Source organism: Sturnira hondurensis, unplaced genomic scaffold (assembly GCF_014824575.4).
Source record: "Sturnira hondurensis isolate 20B ecotype Veracruz unplaced genomic scaffold, ASM1482457v3 Scaffold0001221, whole genome shotgun sequence".
Classification (NCBI taxonomy): domain Eukaryota; kingdom Metazoa; phylum Chordata; class Mammalia; order Chiroptera; family Phyllostomidae; genus Sturnira; species Sturnira hondurensis.
Window position 1 is genome coordinate 5,063,627 of NW_028073852.1, and position 19,488 is coordinate 5,083,114.

Genomic DNA, 19,488 nt, shown 5'->3' on the forward strand with positions numbered 1-19,488 from the left:
CACATGAAAATCAACCTGCATTCCTGGGTCCCCTGCCACTGGTGGTGAGGAAAAGGAACCCGGGAGGCTTCCGGTTAGAGAGAAAAGCTAGGGGGCTGTTTTGAAGGTGCTGACTTCCACCCACCCGCTCTCCGGGCCTTGGGGCCCTGGACTCAAGAGCTCACCCAGGCCTCATGCTGTTTCTAAAAGTTCAGGGGGGAAGGTGCCCAGGGCAGAAACTGCCAGGTGGGGTCACGCGGGGAGAGACGGATCATACAGGTTATTGCCGCTGAGTCCTGGCTGCCCTGTGGCCCCATTCTGTTGTGGGGGCTGGGTTGGGGGCTGAGACCCATGCTGCTGTCATTGTTCTGATGACAAAGTAGCTCTTCCAAAATGCTCTCCCAATCTGGCAAGCAAAATGCCAAGAGACGTGGCCAGACTTCCCCCGGGGGGCACGATGGCCGGGCGAGGCCCACTGCTCTGCGGTGTGCATGGGCGCCACCTGCTCCACAGGACCTTTGTGGGGCAGCGGGGACGGTTCCCCCCTCTGCGTCCCTCCTGAAGTACTGGTGACACTTATTGCCAGCAGCTTTCTGGCTGTCCCCTCCTGCAGGTCATGCACTTCCTGAAGACTGGGGCTGGGTCCCATCTCTTCCCCTGGGTCTGGCACTGTGTGTGCTTTTCGCCAAGAGCCCTCGCTGGACACCCGCGAGCATCCTGGCCCTCAGGGGTCAGGCCTGTGTCCCCGACCCCATGGCCCTGGGTCTCCAGTGCTCCTAGTTTATCAACTGGATGGTCCCTTCCAAACTCCCTGCAGGGGGCAAGTGAAGCGTCTTGTCTGGCCGAGTGAAGGCAGAGGCCCCTCCCTGACAGGAACCTGGCTCAAGAACCCCTGGCCACCCCTGCCCACCCGTCGAGGGAGCCTGGGTTACCGTGGGGGGTGGGGAGCCTCTTCCGATGAGCGGCGTGTTCTCGTAGCGGGGGTTCCCGCCGAAGAGCACAGCTTGGTTCCTGTGGGGCGGAGAGGAGAGCTCAGGAGGGGAGGCACGGGGAAGGGACTCAAACTTCCACAGAGGGGCCTGTGGGAAATGCCGGTTCTCGGCCCCGAGACCCACCCCTCGGGCTCCTGGAGAAAGGCCTGGCGTCTGTACGGTAAGATCTTCACCCCCCATGGGTGGGTGTGCAGGGGTCACGTGACTAAAGGCTCAGTGGCCGCCTTCCTCCCAGGCTGCAGTGAGGGGACCACCGCCTGCCTTTGGTGCCTTCCTCCCTGCCTGGTTCCCCGGACCTGCAGACCTCTCTCCCCTGGGCCAGGCTGTGTGAGGGGAAGCCCCGGGGCCCCTGCCGTACATGTACTCCGAGATGGGGGCGTTGGAGACGGTCTGGGCCGGGGGCTGCAGGCTGGTCTGGCTGCCCAGGCCGCTGCTGTAGCTGCAGAAGCTATGAAGCTGCCCCCGTGGTGGGTTGTGGCCAGCGATGCGCCGGGCTTGGGGGTTGAAGGGGTCGTCGTCATCGATGTCATCGTAGTCTCTGTCCCTGCAATGACATGCAGAACACGGCCGACCATGAAGGACAAGGGAGGCTCCAAGGCAGTGGGGTCCCAGCCCAGGACGCTCCCTCTGGCCACAGGTGTGTCCCTGAACTTCCTCTGAGACATGGACCTCGGCTGCGCCTCCCACAGATCACTCAGCCACGTTCTCAGTTCACACCCGCCTCCTCCGGGGAGCCCACCGTGCTGACCACTTGCACACTGACCCTGCCTAACCTGCTTCCTCTTGTCTGATCTACCACCTCGTCCTCATCTATGTCCCCAGTGAGACTGTAGGTCCCTGGTGATCATGCTACAGCCCGTGCTCCCTGGCTTGCTGGGGGCGCCCCACCCAGCAGTGGAAGCTCTCTTCATTTACCTCATGCCATGGAGTTGTGCGGAGGAGCAGAGGAGTGGCAAAGGATGCCAGGCTGTGGCATGACACTGTCCCCATCCTCAGACCCACTCCTGCCCGGGCTCCCCAGAAGCCCCGCTTTGGGGGTCTGTTTGGGCTCTCGGGGAAGCTTTGGCAGACAGCTAGGCAGCTTGCTGGGGCCGGATGCCTGGGCCCTCAGCTGCTCTGGGCCCTTGCAGGTTATCAGCCCTCGGCTCGGGCAGAGCCGAGCCTCCCGCCTGCTCCCCAAGGAAGTCCCCTCCAGGCAGCCCACCTGCTGGTAAAGCACTTCCAGGCCCGCAGCCCCGAGCAGGTCATGGTGGAGAAGGCCAGGGCGGCCAGGAGGGAGAAGAGGCCAAGGAAGAGCAAGCCCTCGATGCCATCGTAGCAGATGCCAGTGAGGGCGTCCATGTAGTCCTGGGGAGGGGGGGGGGGACACGCAGTTGGAAGGGAGCCGGGCGCAGCCTGGCCTGCACTTGTCTCCAGAGGCCCCTCCCCCTCGGCCTGGCCCCAGATCTCCCCCTTCACATCCTCAGCACCCTGACCGCCATTAAGGCCCACACTCCGGAGCCCAACACAATGGGGCTCCTTGGGGTCACTCTACAGGCATTTGCTGAACACCTACTGTGCGCTAGGCGCTGGAGGGTCAGCTCTGAACAAGGACGGCCAGGTTGTGGGGGTCTGGGTAGGGGAGCCAGAAGAGTGGGATGTTTATTCTGAGGCTGGGGTGGGGTGGGGGGGATGGAGCAGATGGCGCCTTGAGCAGTGACACAAAGGGACAAGCCTGGCAGGTTCAGGAAAGAGGACCCAGGCCAACAGGAGACAGTTGAGTTGGTGCAGGGTCGTCCCGGGGCTCGCAGGGCAGGGGAGGAGTCCATAGTTTATTGTACTATGACAGGAAGGACCAGAGGGTTCGGGGTGGAAGGGACGAGATCCAGTTCGTTTTTAACTTAAACCACTCTGGCTGCGCTACACGAAAGGACACGGGTGGGAGAACTCTGGAGACCAGGGAGAAAATTGGGGCCTGGGCGGGAGCTGCAGAGCGCGGGCTGAGGGGCTGACCGGACGTGAACAGGGAGGGAAGGAGGGTCTGGGGTGATGCCTGTGTGCTCAGCTCTTAAGTCAGGCAGCCAGGACCCAATATCCAAGCTTGACTTAGCAATTCTGGAATCTTCGATGAGTCAGCACACTCTATTTGTCTGTCTGTCTATTTATCTGTCTACTTACCTAGCACAGATCTACAGACACACACACAGAGAACTATTGATCTCTCCACTTATCCATCCACACACTTTCCTCTCTGTAAAACTCCCCACGCAATGACGCGTGCTGCGTGGCACAATTGCGAGGACTGAACGGCACGTCGGATACAACGTGCACACAGGACAAGGCGCAGTGCAGGACCAAGTCCTCAGTCAGCGGCAGCCGCGACCGTGAGCGTTTGCCCTGCATCCACCTGAGACGTGAGAGCAGTCAGCACACCTGGCCTACTGCTTTGTGGGGAGGGAGGGCTCACATACTCCCAGTGTGTCCCCTGCATTAGTGTCTGACAGTTCAAATTCCCAGAGAGAGACAGCCTTGGCAATGAGATTGGGATGCCCACTTGCTCCCAGGGAGGTGGATGGGTTGACCAGATGGCCCCGACCAGTGTTCTATAGGTGACTTGACCTGGCTGTGTACAGTCCTGCCACCTTGCTCCCTGGTAGGTCCACCAGATCTCCCTGTCTCAGCTCCTGGGGAGACTCCAGAAGCCAAGCACCTCCCCCACCTTCCTGTTGTCCAGCTTCCTCCCCACAGCCCGGCCCTGCAGGGAGCCCAGGGGATCTCTCTTCCAGGCCCTTTTGGCTTCTCTGCGAACATGTGCCCAGCTAGGGCATCCCTACCCCCGCTCGCCCCCCAGGGCCAGCCCAGCACCTTGTGCAGCCCCCGACAATCCAACATGGCCGTCAGCTGCTGAAGGCTGGATTCCGAGGAGTTTAACAGGAGCTGGATTCTGAGCAGCTCATTCTGACGAAGAAGGAAGAAAAGAGGCAAACATGCAGACAGATAGACAGACAGACAGACAGACAGAGACTGAGCGGTGGGGGCAGGGCTTGTGGATAAAACCACACACAGCAACCTTTAAAGCCAAATGAAGGAGCCCAACTATGGGGGGAGAACACTCTGCGCCTGGCTCTCCGATGCCCTGGCCTTGGGGCTCCCCCCTCCCAGTGTGGATGCTGGGGAGACCGCCTCACCTTCGCCGTGGGGAAGATGGGCACAGCAAACTGCAGCAGTCCTGCCACCTGGATCTGCATGGCAGTCAGGGAGCGCTGGAAGACGGTCAGTGCCTGCGACGGGACAGACCACAGCCCCGCGGTGAGGTTTCGCTTCCCAAGCCCCCCAGCTGCCAAGGGCTGGTTCTTCTACAGAACCCCCTCCCGCCGCGGCATCTGCTCTCACATCCCTGACGATGGCCCTTCCTGCTTGCAGGAAAGCTTCCCCTCATCCCTGAGGCTTCTTGAGAGGCCTCTTGCTTCTTGTTACTCAAAGTGGACCTCGGACTGGCCGCGCCTTGGAGCTTGTGAGAAATACAGACTCTCAGGCCCCACCCCCCGACCTGCTTCGTAGCATCTTTGTGTTAACTGCACTCCGGGTGCTGGGCGCACGTGTGGGAAACACTGACCTACAGGCTGACCAAGAGCACGGCCTCCCTCTGAGAACCACAGTGACGCCAAGAACACCCAGCCACCTCCACCTTCCCGGTCAGGGCCGGGGCTGTGGGTCTAGAGAGAGCACACTGACGAAGGGGACAGTGGGCGCGGTGAGCCGTACCTGCTGGAAGGGGCTGCTCATGCTCTGACCGCAGTACAGGTAGTAACGGGTCACCTCTGCAAGGCAAAGACGACGTCAGGCAGGGGACCAGGCCCTCATCCATCCCCAGTAGCCAGGCGACTTCCGAGCCCCTCAAGGAGACAGGTTCTATGAAGTGGCCCAGAGGTGCCGCTGGTCCCGGAGTGCGGGTTTTGGGAGGCACTGGGTGATGAGTGGGCTCAAATGGGTGGGTAGCACACTCTCGGGCTCTTCAGAGGGGCTCTGACCAGAGGCCTGCGATCTCCTTACCTGTGCTGAGCTGGCCCTCCGTCATGTTCAGGAGGAAGGTATCGGGGGCTGCGCAGAAGTCACTGGCACCCTAAGCCGGGGAGAGGTCAGATGGGTGGGGGAGGTCACCGCACCAGTGCCCTGGGAGGGGCCCCGTGCCCTCGGCCCCGGCCACTTGGATCTCTGGGCTCCGTCCCAGGTGGACGGGGACACTCAGAAAACTCAGCCCCCTTGGGTTTGAGCCCTGGCTCTCCCCCAACTTTGGGCAAGTGCCTCCTCTACAATGCGGAGAGAAAAACACCGTCCCCTTATGAGTTAATCTACGTAAAGTACCCCATGTTTCCGATGCCTCTTCTGGGAGAGCCCGGGGCGGGCCTGGGCCCAGAGTAGGTTGCAGGATGGGTGTTGGGGAGTCATTTGCTCATCTCTAGTTTATTTTTCATCTTGCTGGCATCAAGTCCCACACACTCTGGGGGTGTCAGTCTGGGAAGCCTTCCCAGGACTGACTCTAATGAACTCTGTTGGGGCTGAGTCCACCACTGAGCTTTTGAGGGCAGGTCCCACTCATGAAACCATGTGGGGCTGGGAGTCAGAGGGCAGGAGCTCCAGGTTCTCCCAGTGCCGAGCTGGGGGCTTGGGTCACACGGCCCGGCCTGGCTAGGTGACCACAGGGAGCAGCTCCGGGCCCTGGGAGCGGTGGCAGCAAAAATGTCACCCTCTGAGCCAGCCATCCCCAGACCCAGCCGGGTCCAGGTGGTGGTGGAGTCTGCAGGCAGCTCCTGGGAGCAGAGGTGACAGTCTGGAGGACTCCGCTTGACCCTCACATAATGAGAGGAACTGTGTGGTAACCAGTGGTGGCTACTGTTGACCAAACATTTCCTGTATGCCTCCCACGACTGGCCACCCACCTCACCCCACCTACAAGCCTTTATGGTGAGGGCTGTGACCCGCTTCACCTCACACTGAGGAAAGCCGAGGCCTGGGGAACCTCCGTGACTCCCCCATGGCCGCACGGCTGGGAGAGGTGCCCGATTCCCAGGGAGCCCCCCTCAAATTAGTGCTGGTGTGCAGCCAAAGCTCCTGTGGCCCCGTCCTTACTTGGGGAGGTTCTTTCTGGGGACAGCAAAGGCAGGGGGTGGGGGTCAGGGCAGGGCACAGTGGCAGTCCTCTGGCCCCACAGCTCTCAAAAAAAAAAAAAAAAAAAAAAGCCAGGCCTCAGAGGGAAGGGGCAGGGAGGCCACACAAAAGCTGCCTGCCTAGCCTGTGACAATGGACTTCCCCCGCCCTCCCTGGCTCCCGGCTCCTCTTCACCCCACTGCGCATTAACATGCAGCAGGCTCTGCAGCCCAGTCAAAGGCTCATTCACACTGACTCCAGCACAGAGGGGCCTGACCAAACCAGTCAGGGGAATGGCCTTTCCCTCTTTCCCTCTTTCCCTCGGAGCCCTTGCATTCCACAGTGCCCAGCTGGGAGATTAAATCGCCTCTGGTTTCCTTGGACACCAAAGCCCAGTGTGAAGGAGCCCCGAGGGGGCTGCTTCCCAAAAGGGCAGCTTATGGGGGTGAGTGGGGTGCTGCTGCTACTTCCACGAGGCCAAGGCTGCCCAGGCGGCAGGAGGGGCCCCAGAGAGGCACACCACGTGGGAGCTTCCCTAAGCTTCCCTTGTCCCCGAGGAGAGGCAGGGGCCAGGCAGCTGTGCCTGTCGCTCTGCCAGCAGTCACTCCCCTGGACTGTGTACAGCCCTCCCCGCTCCCGATGACAACAGGATGCCTTTGGGCTCAGTGCCCGCCATCCGACCTGCCCTTCCCTATACCTGAAGGGGCCCCCGCCCTTGGGACATGGGTTCATGCCTGTCCAGCTCTCCCTCCTGCCCAGAGGACACTGCATGGTTAGGGGGGAGCCGCCTGCCTCCTCTCCCTTCTGGGCTAGCTCTGCGGAAAGCTGCCATGCACCAAGCAGCACCAGGATCCATTCATTCTGTGGGCACCATGGGCAAACTGCCCAAGGCCCGAGCTCCTGGCCAGCCCCCCGCCACGGGGCGAGGCTTGAGTTTGGGAGGAGGGCTTCCAGCAGGAACCCCGTTCTTTTATCTGCAGGGAGCTTGGGCCGAACAGACGCAGGGCACAGCGTCCGTCTGGGGCCCTTGAGTTGGCCAGGGGTTCCCTGAGATCCCCCCCGGGTAAATCCTGCCACCCCCCAGCAGGCACCTCCACAACGATCCTCCCACAAGTCTGACTGCTGTAGGCTGCCACTCAGTCAAGAACACGTCCTCGCACCTGGCACCACTGACTGCCCCAGAGCCAAGCAACAGCTGAATGAATGAGTGAATGAACGAGTGACTCATGCACGCAGCTTAATTCAAACACCTCCATGGGAAGCTCCCCCACCTGCGCTTTTTAATATTTTGAGGCACCACCTCCGTGAACTTGCGTCCCTGTGAGTCAGACTGTGCCTGAGTCCAAGGGCAAGGGGCGGAGCCAGCTACATGCCGCCTCCCACATTCCCAGTGCTCTGGGGTGTGAGGCTGCAGCCAGGGTGGGGGGCTCCTCGTGCCCAAGGGTCAGACCCCGCCCACCCCACCAGAACCAGAGAGAAGTCACCTGGCCACTTGTGCATGTCCTTACGAGCAGTGAGCAGGGGGCTGGGAACGGGCTCGTGGGGTGACAAAGGGACAGGCTTCCGATGTCTTCCCTCCGTTCTCGCCCCAGATGCTTCACCATCTTGTGGTGGCCCCTTTCCTTTCTCTGGGCCGTGTCCCCCATACGGAGTGACGGGCCTGGTGCGGAAGAGCTGGGCCCCTTTGGTTCTGAGATGCTCGGGTTTTAGCTTAGGGACCGAGGCCGGAAGCTGACCCTGCCCTACGGATGCTGGACAGGACACACCAATGTGCCACCCACCCGAGATGGTCCGGGTCAGGCCAGCCCCCACCCCCACGCCCACACTCACCACTGCTGTAGCGGTGTCCGCAGCCAGGGACGCCCAGCTGAGGAGCAGGGCCAGCAGCCCGAAGCACAGCATCCTGGAAGAGAGGCAGCCGAGGATGGGATCCAGGCAAAGGCCGGCTGGGGGACAGGGGACCCCCGGATGGCTGTTGGCCCACCAACTTCAGTATGAACTTGCCTTCATTGGCCCCTGCTGACTTCTGGGGCAGGGAGACAGACCGAACCCTGGGATTAGGCCCCTGGGCTGCAGAGACAGCTGTGAGGGCATTGAGGGGGGTCCTGGTTAGGGGTGGCGGGAGGCTCTGCTGCTTGGGCAGGCCAGGAGGGGAGGGACACAGGGAGGAAAGCCCAGTCCTTGCTGGTGCCCAGATAACGAGCTGGTGGCTTCAGGCTGTTTCCCCCAGCGCAGCTCTCTGACGGTGGTACCACTGCCCCAGGCGCCTGCCCTATCTTTGTCCCAGGCCCGCAGGCAGGGTTACTCACAAGGCCAGGAGACACCTGGAGCGCCTGGCCAGTCCCAGGCAGGCGACGAAGCAGATGACCAGGTCCAGGATGAAGAGCAGGAGGTAGGAAAGCCACCTGGGAGGAGGGTGGGGGGCACTCAGGTGGAGCAGAGCGAAGCTCCCCATCCAGCAGGCCCGAAGAGCAGCCCCCAGGCCCGCCGACCCTCTGTTACCACAGCTGCCCAGAGCGGGGGTGGGGGGGTGAGGGGGTGGGGCGGAGAAGGGACTTCTCCCAGTCCCCAAAAGGGAAGTCTTGTACTCATTATTTTTCTCAATGCCAGAGCCAAATAAATTCACTGGCCCCTTCTCCCCAGCAACGGTGTCCGGCTTCACTGATACCATAAAGAGGGAAAAGAGCCTAGAGTGTGGGTACGAGGTGGGATGGAGCTGGGAGAAAGGGACTGCGGGGTTCCTAGGGGCGGGCACGCTGGAGGCCACCGGGCAGCCGAGTGCATCCTTTCCGCCCCCAAGGGGCCCAATCAAAACACTCCCTGCGCAGCGCAGGACGGGGCCCCTGCCACGCCCAGGGATGGAGTCGGGGCTCTGGGGCAGGTGCAGAGCCAGCCCTCTACTAGGAGGAGGCCACCAAGGGGCCGTTTTCTTAGAGTCGGAGTCAGAGCTGGAAGGAACCCCGGGGACCATCTGGCGTGAGGATCCCGCATTCACAGACTGGAACACTGAGGCCGAGGCCGGGAAGCTCGGGACTGGCCTGACTCTCCACCTCTTCCAGCCTCCCGGCAAGAGACAAGGCCAGCCCACCAGGCCCCTCTCAAAGCCCTGGCTTCAGGTTTCAAACCCAAAGGTTTCTTGTTACTTCTCTCCCCCTCAGCGGGAGATCCAGTTAGGATTGCTTCTAACTCACCTTCCAGGAGGAGGGCTGCACCTCCAGCTGTAAGGAGTTCCTGGAAACAGCTCTCCATGGCAGAGGCGTTTCCCCAGAGGAGCCAGGTGATGACCCGGGAATGTATTTCTAACCAAAATGGGCTCTCAGGAAGCCTCTCCAGCCCTGCCTCCCCCACCCCCCCCACATCCGGTCTCTGTTGAAGCTCTCAGTTGCTCACCCTGTTGCAAGAAGCCTCTCCAAGAGGGTAGTCTGTTCAGGCTTTTTATTACCTCTAATACTTAGCCAGGCCTTGAATGAAAGTGCTAAAATATAATTGCTTAGCTGGATGGCTATGCTTTAGAACCATCCAAAAAGCAAAAATGGATTCCAGGACTTCCGCCAAGATGGAGGCATAGGTGGAAACACTGTGCCTTCTCCCACAACCAAGTTTGAATAAAACAAAGGTTTGGAGAAACAAAGACACAACCAAAGGACAGAAAATTGAATTATACGGAAGTCCGACTACATCTAACCGTTCAACGGGGACGGTAAGAGGGGCGGAGCCAGCAGCGAGCAGGGTCGGGCAGGACAGGGCCCCCGACCCAGGCGCGCAGGCAGACGGGAACCAGTTGGGGTGCGGGGCAGACCGCGGGCGCATATTCGCGCACAGTGAGACAGACCACGCAGGCCCCAGGGGGCGAGGGCTGACGGCGGTGGCACACTCGCGTGCAGTGGGACGAAACGCGTGGGCCCGGTGACGGCAGCAACTGCGGCACCGGTGAGGGCCGTGGCGGCAGGCGGCGGACAGGACGCCATAGTCCCTCTTTGACCCCGCCCCCACATACAGCGTCACAACCCAGCGACTTAGTTGCCCTGTTCTAGTGAACACTTTAGGGCTCTGATCCTGCTATGGAACAGGCACGAACAACCCGAAAGATGGCACAAGAAGAACTCAAAGTCCCAGAGCCAATAACTCTCAGCGACCAAGAAATTGCCAGCCTCTCAGAAGCACAATTCAGGACACTATTTATCAGGATGCTCACAGAACTGGTAGATTATAGTCACAAATTAGAGGAACAAAGTCACAAATTAGAGGAACATATGAAGGCTAAACTAATTGAAATGAAGGGAGATGCACAGGAAACCAATAGTGATGGAAAGGAAACGGGGACTCAAATCAATGGAATGGACCAGAAGGAAGAACAAAACATCCCACCAGAAAGGAATGAAGAAATGAGAATTCAAAAAAATGAGGAGAGGCTTAGGAACCTCCAGGACATCTTTAAACGTTCCAACATCCGAATTATAGGGGTACCAGAAGGGGGAAAGAAACAGCCACGAGTGGAAAACATATTTGAACAAATAATAAAGGAGAACTTCCCCAGTCTGGCAAAGGAAATAGACTTCCAGGAAATCCAGGAAGCTCAGAGAGTGCCAAAGAAGTTGGACCCAAGAAGGAACACACCAAGGCACATCATAATTACATTAGCCAAGACCAAAATGAAGGAGAGAATCCTAGAAGCAGCAAGGGATAAGGGGACAGTCACCTACAAAGGAGTACCCATCAGACTGTCAGTGGATTTCTCAAAAGAGACCTTACAGGCAAGAAGGGGCTGGAAAGAAGTATTCCAAGTCATGAAATCCAAAGACCTACAGCCAAGATTGCTTTATCCAGCAAAGCTTTCATTTAGAATGGAAGGACAGATAAAGTGCTTCTCAGATAAGGTCAAGTTCAAGGAGTTCATCATTACCAAGCCCTTATTATATGAAATGCTAAAGGGACTTACATAAGAAAAAGAAGATGAAAAATATTAACAGTGAAAGGACAGCAAACACACAGCTATTAACAACCACACCTAAAACAAAAGCAAACCAAGAGGACAGCTAGATCAGGAGTGGAACCATAGAAATGAAGAACACATGGAGGGTTAGAAACAGGGGGGTGGGAGGGGGAGAAGGGGGGAGAAGGCACAGAAAATAGCATAGATGGTAGGTAGAAAATAGATAGGGGGGAGGGCAAGAATAGTGGGGGAAATATAGAATCCAAAGAACTTGAGACACGTGGTTATAAACTAAGGGGGGCAGAATGGTGGGGGAGGGAGGGTGCGGGTGGAAGGGATTGAAGGGGGGGAATAGAACAACTGTAATGGTATAATCAATAAAATATATTTAAAAAACAAAAAACAAAAAAAAAACACAAAAAAAACAAAAAGCAAAAATGGGGAGGCTGTCTGAAGGAGACCCAGCCCGAGGCTGGTTCGTTCAAGAATAAAATAACTGAGATACCCTGGCCCTGGCCGGGCCTCTCAGCTGGTTGGAGCATCGATCGCCTCAGTATGCCAAGGTTGTGGGTTTGATCTCCAGTCAGGGGACATGTCTGGGTTGTGGGCCAGGCCCCTCGTAGGGGGGGCTTGAGAGGCAACCAAGCGATGTTTCTTGCACATCTATGTTTCTCTTCCTCTTTCTCCCTCCCTTCCCCTCTCTCTAAAAAGAAATACAATCTAAAAAAATTGTCAGAGAATAAAATAAAGCCTTGTTCTAGAGCAGCTCGGGTGGGAGAAGGAGCGACAAACAGCAGAAGGTGAGGACAAGAGACAGAGCGTTGTCCTGGGTGCTCAGGAGTGGCAGGCGCTTGCTTGCCTGCCTTGGAGGAGACCTCTGCTGCCAGGACCTGAACAAGGGGTAGGGGCTGGAGCTGGGAGTTCCAGGGGTCTCTGTCAATCAGCCAGACTGAAATAGCCTCTAGGCCGTGGGCACCACCCTCCCCTCCCCTTTTTAAATGAAATCACTTTAAAAATTAAGTTCCTTTTGATATAGACATTCTGGCTTATTTCCTCCTAGTCATTTTCAAAGTGCCCACATTGGGCCCTTAAGTGCATGTGGCCCTACAGTGGGTCCACTGAGATGGAACAGCAGGGTGGAAATCGATGCCCAGGTTCGACCTCCCCGACCCCTCAGGAAACAAAAAGATTTCGAAGGCTCAGGCAATGAATGGCCCTCATGTCACAGGACTAAGCAGATGCCACTGTTTGGGGTCCCAGGTCACAGCCTTAGAGTTGACGGCTTATGTCTGTCACCTGGGTGAAAGGCACTGCTACCCTTGAGCATTCGCCTGGTGGGAAGCTGGGCCAGGTCCCTCTCATCGGCCATCCGTGACACCCTGGGCACACAGGGGCTGGATGTGCTGCAGAGTGGGGGGAGACGGGGAGCAATATCCTGACCCTGGGAGGGGGCTCCTCCTCATCAGGGCCCTGCTGTTGGTCTCCTGCCTCAGGGGAGGCGAGAGCCCAGGGCAGGGAGGTCTCTGGCCAGTGGCCACCAGGAGCATTTTCTACAGTCTTCGTTCAGCCTGGCTTGGGGCTTTCTCGTAAAGGGGAAATGAATCCAGAAAACCAGAGTAAATGGTGCAACATTGCCGTAAAGGCTCTGACCTTTGCAAAGGGCTTGAAAAGGAGCCAACAAACGGGTGGGGAGGGGTTCCAAAGAGTTGGTACTTGTTGGTCAGGATTCAGTATCCGTTCTGCTCTCACATCACCAGCTTCCGCCGCACGGGGCTCTGGGTGTGGTGACATGCGCATCCCGAGTGCGTGCCGACCCTCGGCCAGCAGACACCCCAAGCCCAGACCACTGCCTCCCTCCTTGGCTCTCTGCAGAGTGACCTTCACTAGACCCTGCACAGGGCAGGAGGGGAGGGCAGCCGGCCCCTGGTCAGCTGCCCTGTGTCCAGTGTCTTCACCTGGCCTGAGGTCTGAGGAATGTGGAGGCAGGAAGACATAAACAGACCCGGAGGGATAGATAACGTGGGTGTGAGTTTGCACACCTGAGCTCAGCAGCAACGGCACGACGGTCTCCTGCAGCCCCCAGCACTCGGGCCAGGGGTATCTCTAGGCTTGCGAAGCGACTGCCCTCAGGGGAGGCTCTGTGCAGGCACAGAGGCCACCATCTCCCTGACCCCCTGCATCCCGCAGCTGAGCCTGTAGATGCAGGGGGTCCTGCCCCATAAACCTTGGCAGGTGAGGAACATAAACCCCCCTTGCACTTGCTCCAGCCCCAGCTGGGGAGAATGCTGGCCCGGGGGACCGCCAGGCTGCGTGCCAGAAGACTGTTCCGCGTGCCCACCCCTCGGCCCCCGAAAGCTCTCACGTTGTCTGATTTCAGTTAAGGGTTCATTACGACCTTCTGGTGGCACTTCCCTGCGTGGGCCCCAAGACGCAGGCTTGGATGAAGGAAGCCATAGCGCTTGTGCCCCACCTCTGCCCCCCACCGGCCCCTCACCTGTAGTACTCCACGTAGCCAGTCTGGTCGGCCAGCTCGGTCAGCTCGGCGGAGACCCGTGTCCACACAGGCACTCCTGACAGCTGGGCAATAATGTTGCTGGCCATCTGCTGCAGGAACTTCAGTGTCTGGAGGTAGTCGCCCCGCGTGGCAAAGATCTCACTAAGCCGGGCCAGGTGCTGCTCCAGGTCCACCGTCATCTTCTGGGTGGTTCCGGACACCTAGGGAGAGGTGGAGGTTGGGGATCTGGCCCAGGGTGGAGGGCAGCCGGCGAGGCCCAGCTCTTGACTCTGACTCCGGAGGCCTATGAGTGGCAGAGGACAGCTGCTTGGGCGTGGGGCAGCGTGCCTCTAGTGCTGCTGTCCCCCGCCCTGAAGGGCTCAGGGGGCTGCTGCCCAGAGGGAAGATGGACGAGAGAAGCCCCATGACCCACCCAGGCCTTTTGTCCCCTGCAGCCAGGGGACAGGCCCGTATTCGGCCTGAACTAGGCCCCGGGCCCCAGGCCCAGCACCTTACTCTAAGGGAAATGAATGAAAACCCAGGTTTCTTCCTTGCAGATTCTCTTAAAACTTTAAACACGTTGGATAATGAGTTCTTTTTTTGAGTGAGGAATCACATGGTTAAGCTGAAGAGTCCGTCTGCAGCTGCCCGGCCTTTTGTTCTCTCAACTGGGTTTGGGAATACCCCACGAGAGAAGCCCTGCCGTCTGCACCCACAGCTCGGGCAGCTCAGACGTGGGGTCCCCGTGAGACCCAGGGGCGCCACCCGTGAGCCCCCAGCTCATCCCTCCCTCCAGGCCTGCTCCAGGCCGGTGCGTTGGCACCAAGGGGAAGAAGAGCTTTGCCGATCTGAGGTTGTCAAGCTAAAACCAACAAGCACAACTGGCTGGAAGGGGAAGGCGTGGCTGATGCCAGGCCCGNCACATGGTTAAGCTGAAGAGTCCGTCTGCAGCTGCCCGGCCTTTTGTTCTCTCAACTGGGTTTGGGAATACCCCACGAGAGAAGCCCTGCCGTCTGCACCCACAGCTCGGGCAGCTCAGACGTGGGGTCCCCGTGAGACCCAGGGGCGCCGCCCGTGAGCCCCCAGCTCATCCCTCCCTCCAGGCCTGCTCCAGGCCGGTGCGTTGGCACCAAGGGGAAGAAGAGCTTTGCCGATCTGAGGTCGTCAAGCTAAAACCAACAAGCACAACTGGCTGGAAGGGGAAGGCGTGGCTGATGCCAGGCCCGGAGGGAAGATAAAAATGACTCAGGAGAAGGGGCAGGCCCTTCCCACAGTCTGCACTCCGAGGAGAAGCTGACGACACCCCTGATCAAGGCGGGGTGGGACCGCGGGTTTGCGGGTTTGTGGGTTTCCACATCGGCACTGCTCTCTGAGTTCCCCTTCCAGAAAGAATACCCCTCTTTGTCTCGCTGTTTTATTTTTCCACTGTCAGCAGCTGGCTCCCTTCTCCGGCTTGTTCCCAGTTCTCGCAAGTGGGTTTGGCACTTGGAGACACCAGGGTGCAGAGGTGCCCACACCTGAGCGATCTGGCGGCGCTGAGCTTCACACAGGGGCGAGGGCCGTGTGGGAGTCAACACAGAAAGTAAACCTCGCCTCGATAAGCTGTCCTGTGTTACTTCCGGAAGAGCAATGTTCACGGGTGTTGCAGCCAGGGATCCAGAAGGCGCAACCGTTAAATGATGACCTTCGCGAAAACCTCGTGCTGTGTGAGGTTTTCATATCCCTGTACTATGAATGTGAGGGCAAAGTAAAAGACCCGTGAACCTTTTCTGTAAGACCACTTTCCCCCTTCCACGGCTCTGCATGTTCAACTTCTCTATTTTCTTACATCCCTCCTTGGATAAAAAACAAAAGCCGGTGACACGTTCCAGGCCCCTCCTGATGTCTTTTCACAGAACGATAAAAAAACCGAAAGCACAATTCTGACCCACTCACACCCCCTTCTCCACGCCACCCCCAGTCCCTGGGGCTTTGGCACAGACAGAGCTCCCAGCAGGGCGGCAGAGGGGGGACACCCCGGACCTGGAACAGGGTCAGTGGACAAGAGGGTCGTGGACAAGAGGGGCCGGCTCAGCTCCCCGGGCCGGGGTGGGGTGAGAGGCCAGCGAGCAGGTGGGGGCAGCCGTCGTCCCATCGGACGGAGCGGATGTAGCGGATGGAGCGGTGGTCCTGGACCACCAGCAGCAGGGCCATCAGCCGGGAACTCATTCTAAATGCAAATCCCCAGGCCCACGGAGACCTATAGGATCAGACGCTGGGATGAGGCTGCCCTCTGGGGGACCCCGATGCAGCCCCTGGGAGGAAGGACCTTCTCTACTTCATGAGGTTTTCTAGCAGGGCAGCTGAGCGAGGAGTCGAAGGGGTGCAGCCTGGGCAGGGGGGTGGGGAGGAGCCCATCCCAGACCCTTGCAGGGGAGGGTGCAGACCAGACCCCCTCCCACCCCTGAGTCCTAGTTCTTGCTCTGAAGACACTAGCTTCCGGCCTGGGCCATGGACGCCACCTTGTGCCCCAGCTGCTCCGCCCACGGGCCTGCCGCAGGCTCACATGAGAGCCCCTGAGGCTGAGACCCCGAGGGGTGAGAGGTGCAAGGGGTCCCCTGGGTAACTGGGGCACAGAGGGGGGACACTGGATCCTGAGAAAGGACCGCTGGCCCTCCCAGGTGACCCTTTCTGACCCCCCATGTCACAGTGTGTAGCTGATCCAGAACCCTGCACCACCAGCCAGAAGCCTCGAGTCTGGGCCCCCCCTCCTACCCAGGCTTCTGGCCTAGGAAAGGAGTCCTCGGAGGGCCCGACTCACTCTGGCTCAAGTCTGAGTCACCTGACCTGCTCCCCACGTCCTGCCCTCCTCCCTGCCAATTCAGGCCTTCTCTCCTCTCTAAGCCGATTGCGGTAATACGGCTAATTATAGTAGTTACAATGATGGCTCTCGTCACCACTGTCACCCCTGCTCAGAGGGTGCACTGCAGACCACCAGGCACCGTCAGGGACGGTGTCTCATCTAACATCGTGTATCTAACATGCAGCCTGCACCCCTCAGATCTGGGTGCCCTCAGGACCTGCCGCCTCCCCAGGAGCCCCTGGGGAAGGAACACCGGGTGCCCAGCCCAAGGCCCAGAGCAGCCCTGGAGGCCCTGCCTCTGGGGGAGCTCAGGAGCCGGGAGACCTGGGGGCTCAGCCAGAGGGGGCGGGAGGTGGCTGTTGTCACAATGGAAGCCGTCCTGCCGGCTGGACCATCACAAAAGCTGGGGGTTTGATCCTCCCTTTTCAGAAATGGTGGAGAGAGGACGAGGGGCTGACCCCAGGACAGACGGAGCCCCTCCCTTTGGGAGTGTGAGAGAACGGGACACACCCCCGGGGCACACACCCCTGGCTGGGCGGATGGACCCCGAGCGGGGGTCTCTTTCCCAGCTCGCCTCCCTGCACAGCTCCTCCTGTGGGACCAGGGCATCAAGTACTCCAGTGCTCCCATCAGGACGGCCCCGGGGCTCTCTCCCTCAACCCCAGGGCGGGGACAGGGCCACTCTGTACAATGGTGACGAGCCAGCCAGTGAAGGTCACGGGGTCTGGGACTTCCCTGGGCAGGGGATTCTCCTTTCGGGGCTGAGTTCCTCCTCCAGGGTCCTGATGTTGCTGTGTGGAGGAAGGGGAGGAAGAGCCCAAAGGGCGAGCTCCCAGCAGCCAGGTCACCCCTAGGCCTCCTTGCACCGATCAGCATGCACTCGGCCCACGAGCCCACCCTCAGCTTCCCTGTCCCGGCCGCTTGTCCTCGCCCCACAGAGCCACCCAATCCCAGCGTTCAGAGAGCTCTCAGTCCCCAGGGGCGGGTCCCAGCACACAAAGGCACGTGGCCCTCAGTGCCCCAGAAAGGCTCTCTCAGAGGCCAGAGCCACTGCCCCTGCCCAGCATCCGGGTGCTGAACAGCTCCACTGTCTCTTTAAGGTGAGCCCCTCCTGAAGGGCTGAGAGATTAAGGCCTGGAGGAGCTTAAGGGAGAAGGAGAGGCAATGAGGTCGAAGCCTCTTCCAGCGGTGCCAGGACGATGTCCCAATGCTCCGGCTGGGGCTGCCTTTTACAGTTGAGGCTGTCTGACCCCAATGGGCCACCTGCTTAGGTCACCCTCTGCTGGGCCAGAGGGGGTTGGGAAGGGCACAATGTCCAAGGACCGGTTTTCCTGGCAGTTGGCCTGGAGCCTGACTCTTAGGGGCACCTTGGGGCTACCTAGAAAACCAGCCCCACAGGACCTGGTGCTTCCAAAGGTCTCCAGACATTTGACAAGACCCAGGTTCCCTGCCCTCCCGGTCCCGTCATTTAGGCTGAGGGCTCAGCAGAGTAGCTCTTTCGTTCCCTGAATGTCTGGCATCTCCTCTGGTCAGACAAGCACAACCTTTCACCCTGAGCCGCCAGCTGGACCCACGGCACCCAGGAACCAGAGCCGGAGGACACCTCCCTGGGTTTTGGGCAGTCTCAGCAGCTCCCCTCCCCCACTGGGGCGCATTGACCTGTTTATGAAGAGTTTTTCCTTGACACCTCCTGGACCCCAAGATAGACTGTATACAGCACCCGATGTGGACACAGAAAGAGCACGAGGCGCATTCTCCAAGTTCAGAGTCTCCCAGGCCAAGCAGGAAAGGCTGCGGCTCTCCTGAAGACGAGTGGGATCTGACCCCACCACCGCCCCGTGCCCCCCCAGGACCAACTGTGGCCCCTGCAAAGGGTGGCCAGCCCTCCTGGGCGCCCAGCTGGCAGGACTCTGACTGCGGCCCCTTGTCCCGACCACACTGGCCTCACGGACGGCGCCCGGCCTGGCCAGCCACCCAGAGCCTTACCAGCTCGTCGATCCCCGAGAAGGTGTGGTTCGCGTTGCCCAAGGAGTAGATCAGCTGGTGCACCCCATCGTTGGTCTCGCTGTTTCCATAGAAACCAATGCCCACCGCAGCACTAGGGGAGAGACCCAAATGAAGTTAGAGGTGGCACCAGGGCATTTTTTTAAGCATACTATTTTTAAGAGTAGGTTTAGGTTCACAGCAAAATTGAACGGAAAGATCAGCGATGACCTGCATGCATCCTGCCGCTCCCCCCGAGGTTCCCCGACTGTCAGCAGCTCCCCCCCGAGCGGAGCAATGATTACAACCAACAAACCTACGTCGACACATCAAGCACCAAAGTTCACGGGGCACATTCAGGTTCGTGCTCGGTGTGTACTCCAGGGGCCGGACGAGGTTTCGTCACAGGCGTCCAGCATTAAGGGCCAGGCAGCGCATTTTCCTCGTCCTAAAAGTCCTCTGTTTGGTCTCTTCACCGCCCCCTCCTCCCTGCCCCCTGACAACTACTGATCTTTCACTGCCTCCGTGGTTTTGCCCTTTCCAGGACACACAGCTGGAATCGTGGGGTGGCAGTCTTTTCAGATCAGCTTCTTTCACTCACTAACGTGCACACACGTTGCCCCCGTGGCTCCCCATGACCGGACGGCCTAGTTGTTCTGAGTGCTGAGCAATGTTCTACCGCCGTCTGGTGGGGGGCACAGTTTCCTTGTCCGTTCGCCGGCCCAAGGACGTCTCAGCTGCTTTCAGGTTTTGGTGGTTATGGACAGAGCTGGGCCAGTATCCATGGAGGGCAGGTTCTCCACTTTAGCTGTGGGACACTCTTTCCTGGGGGCTGGGCAGGGGACGATGTCTAAAGTTCCTGCAGGTGGGGTGGGAGGTGAGGGTTTGGGGCCAGCTTGTCCCTGGCCTGGCTGACTAGCTTGCCTGTGCGGTTCATTTTTTCGTCAGGAGAAGATTCCAGCCCTCTGGGGCTATGACTCCAAAGGCGCTGGCGGCCAGCCGGCCCAGGACCCTGTGTCTCTGCCAGCTACCCAGGTGTCTGAGGTCCTACACAGCTGGGCTGGGGGACCAATGCGGTCTCCTGAAACCACACTTGTCTCTCTTGAAGCTTCCAGGGGTCGGGGACTTTCTGTCCATT

General features: G+C 59.3%; 1 protein-coding gene across 2 annotated transcripts in view; it reads right to left on the reverse strand.

Annotated features, from left to right (window-relative positions):
* TTYH2 (tweety family member 2) overlaps nt 1-19,488 on the reverse strand; it is a 30,391-nt gene that overhangs the window by 1,172 nt on the left and 9,731 nt on the right. Inside the window, exons 3-13 of one of the 2 annotated variants that reach the window (XM_037066475.1) lie at nt 18,354-18,465; nt 13,526-13,746; nt 8,408-8,503; nt 7,929-8,001; nt 5,004-5,073; nt 4,716-4,771; nt 4,139-4,231; nt 3,816-3,908; nt 2,176-2,318; nt 1,330-1,515; nt 912-990 (exon numbers count right to left, since the gene is read on the reverse strand). In XM_037066475.1, the coding sequence (XP_036922370.1) occupies nt 912-990; nt 1,330-1,515; nt 2,176-2,318; nt 3,816-3,908; nt 4,139-4,231; nt 4,716-4,771; nt 5,004-5,073; nt 7,929-8,001; nt 8,408-8,503; nt 13,526-13,746; nt 18,354-18,465 (1,222 nt within the window). Of the gene's footprint in view, nt 1-911; nt 991-1,329; nt 1,516-2,175; nt 2,319-3,815; nt 3,909-4,138; nt 4,232-4,715; nt 4,772-5,003; nt 5,074-7,928; nt 8,002-8,407; nt 8,504-13,525; nt 13,747-16,346; nt 16,365-18,353; nt 18,466-19,488 lie in introns of those variants that run through there. The other variant, XM_037066479.1, reaches the window with a different exon arrangement.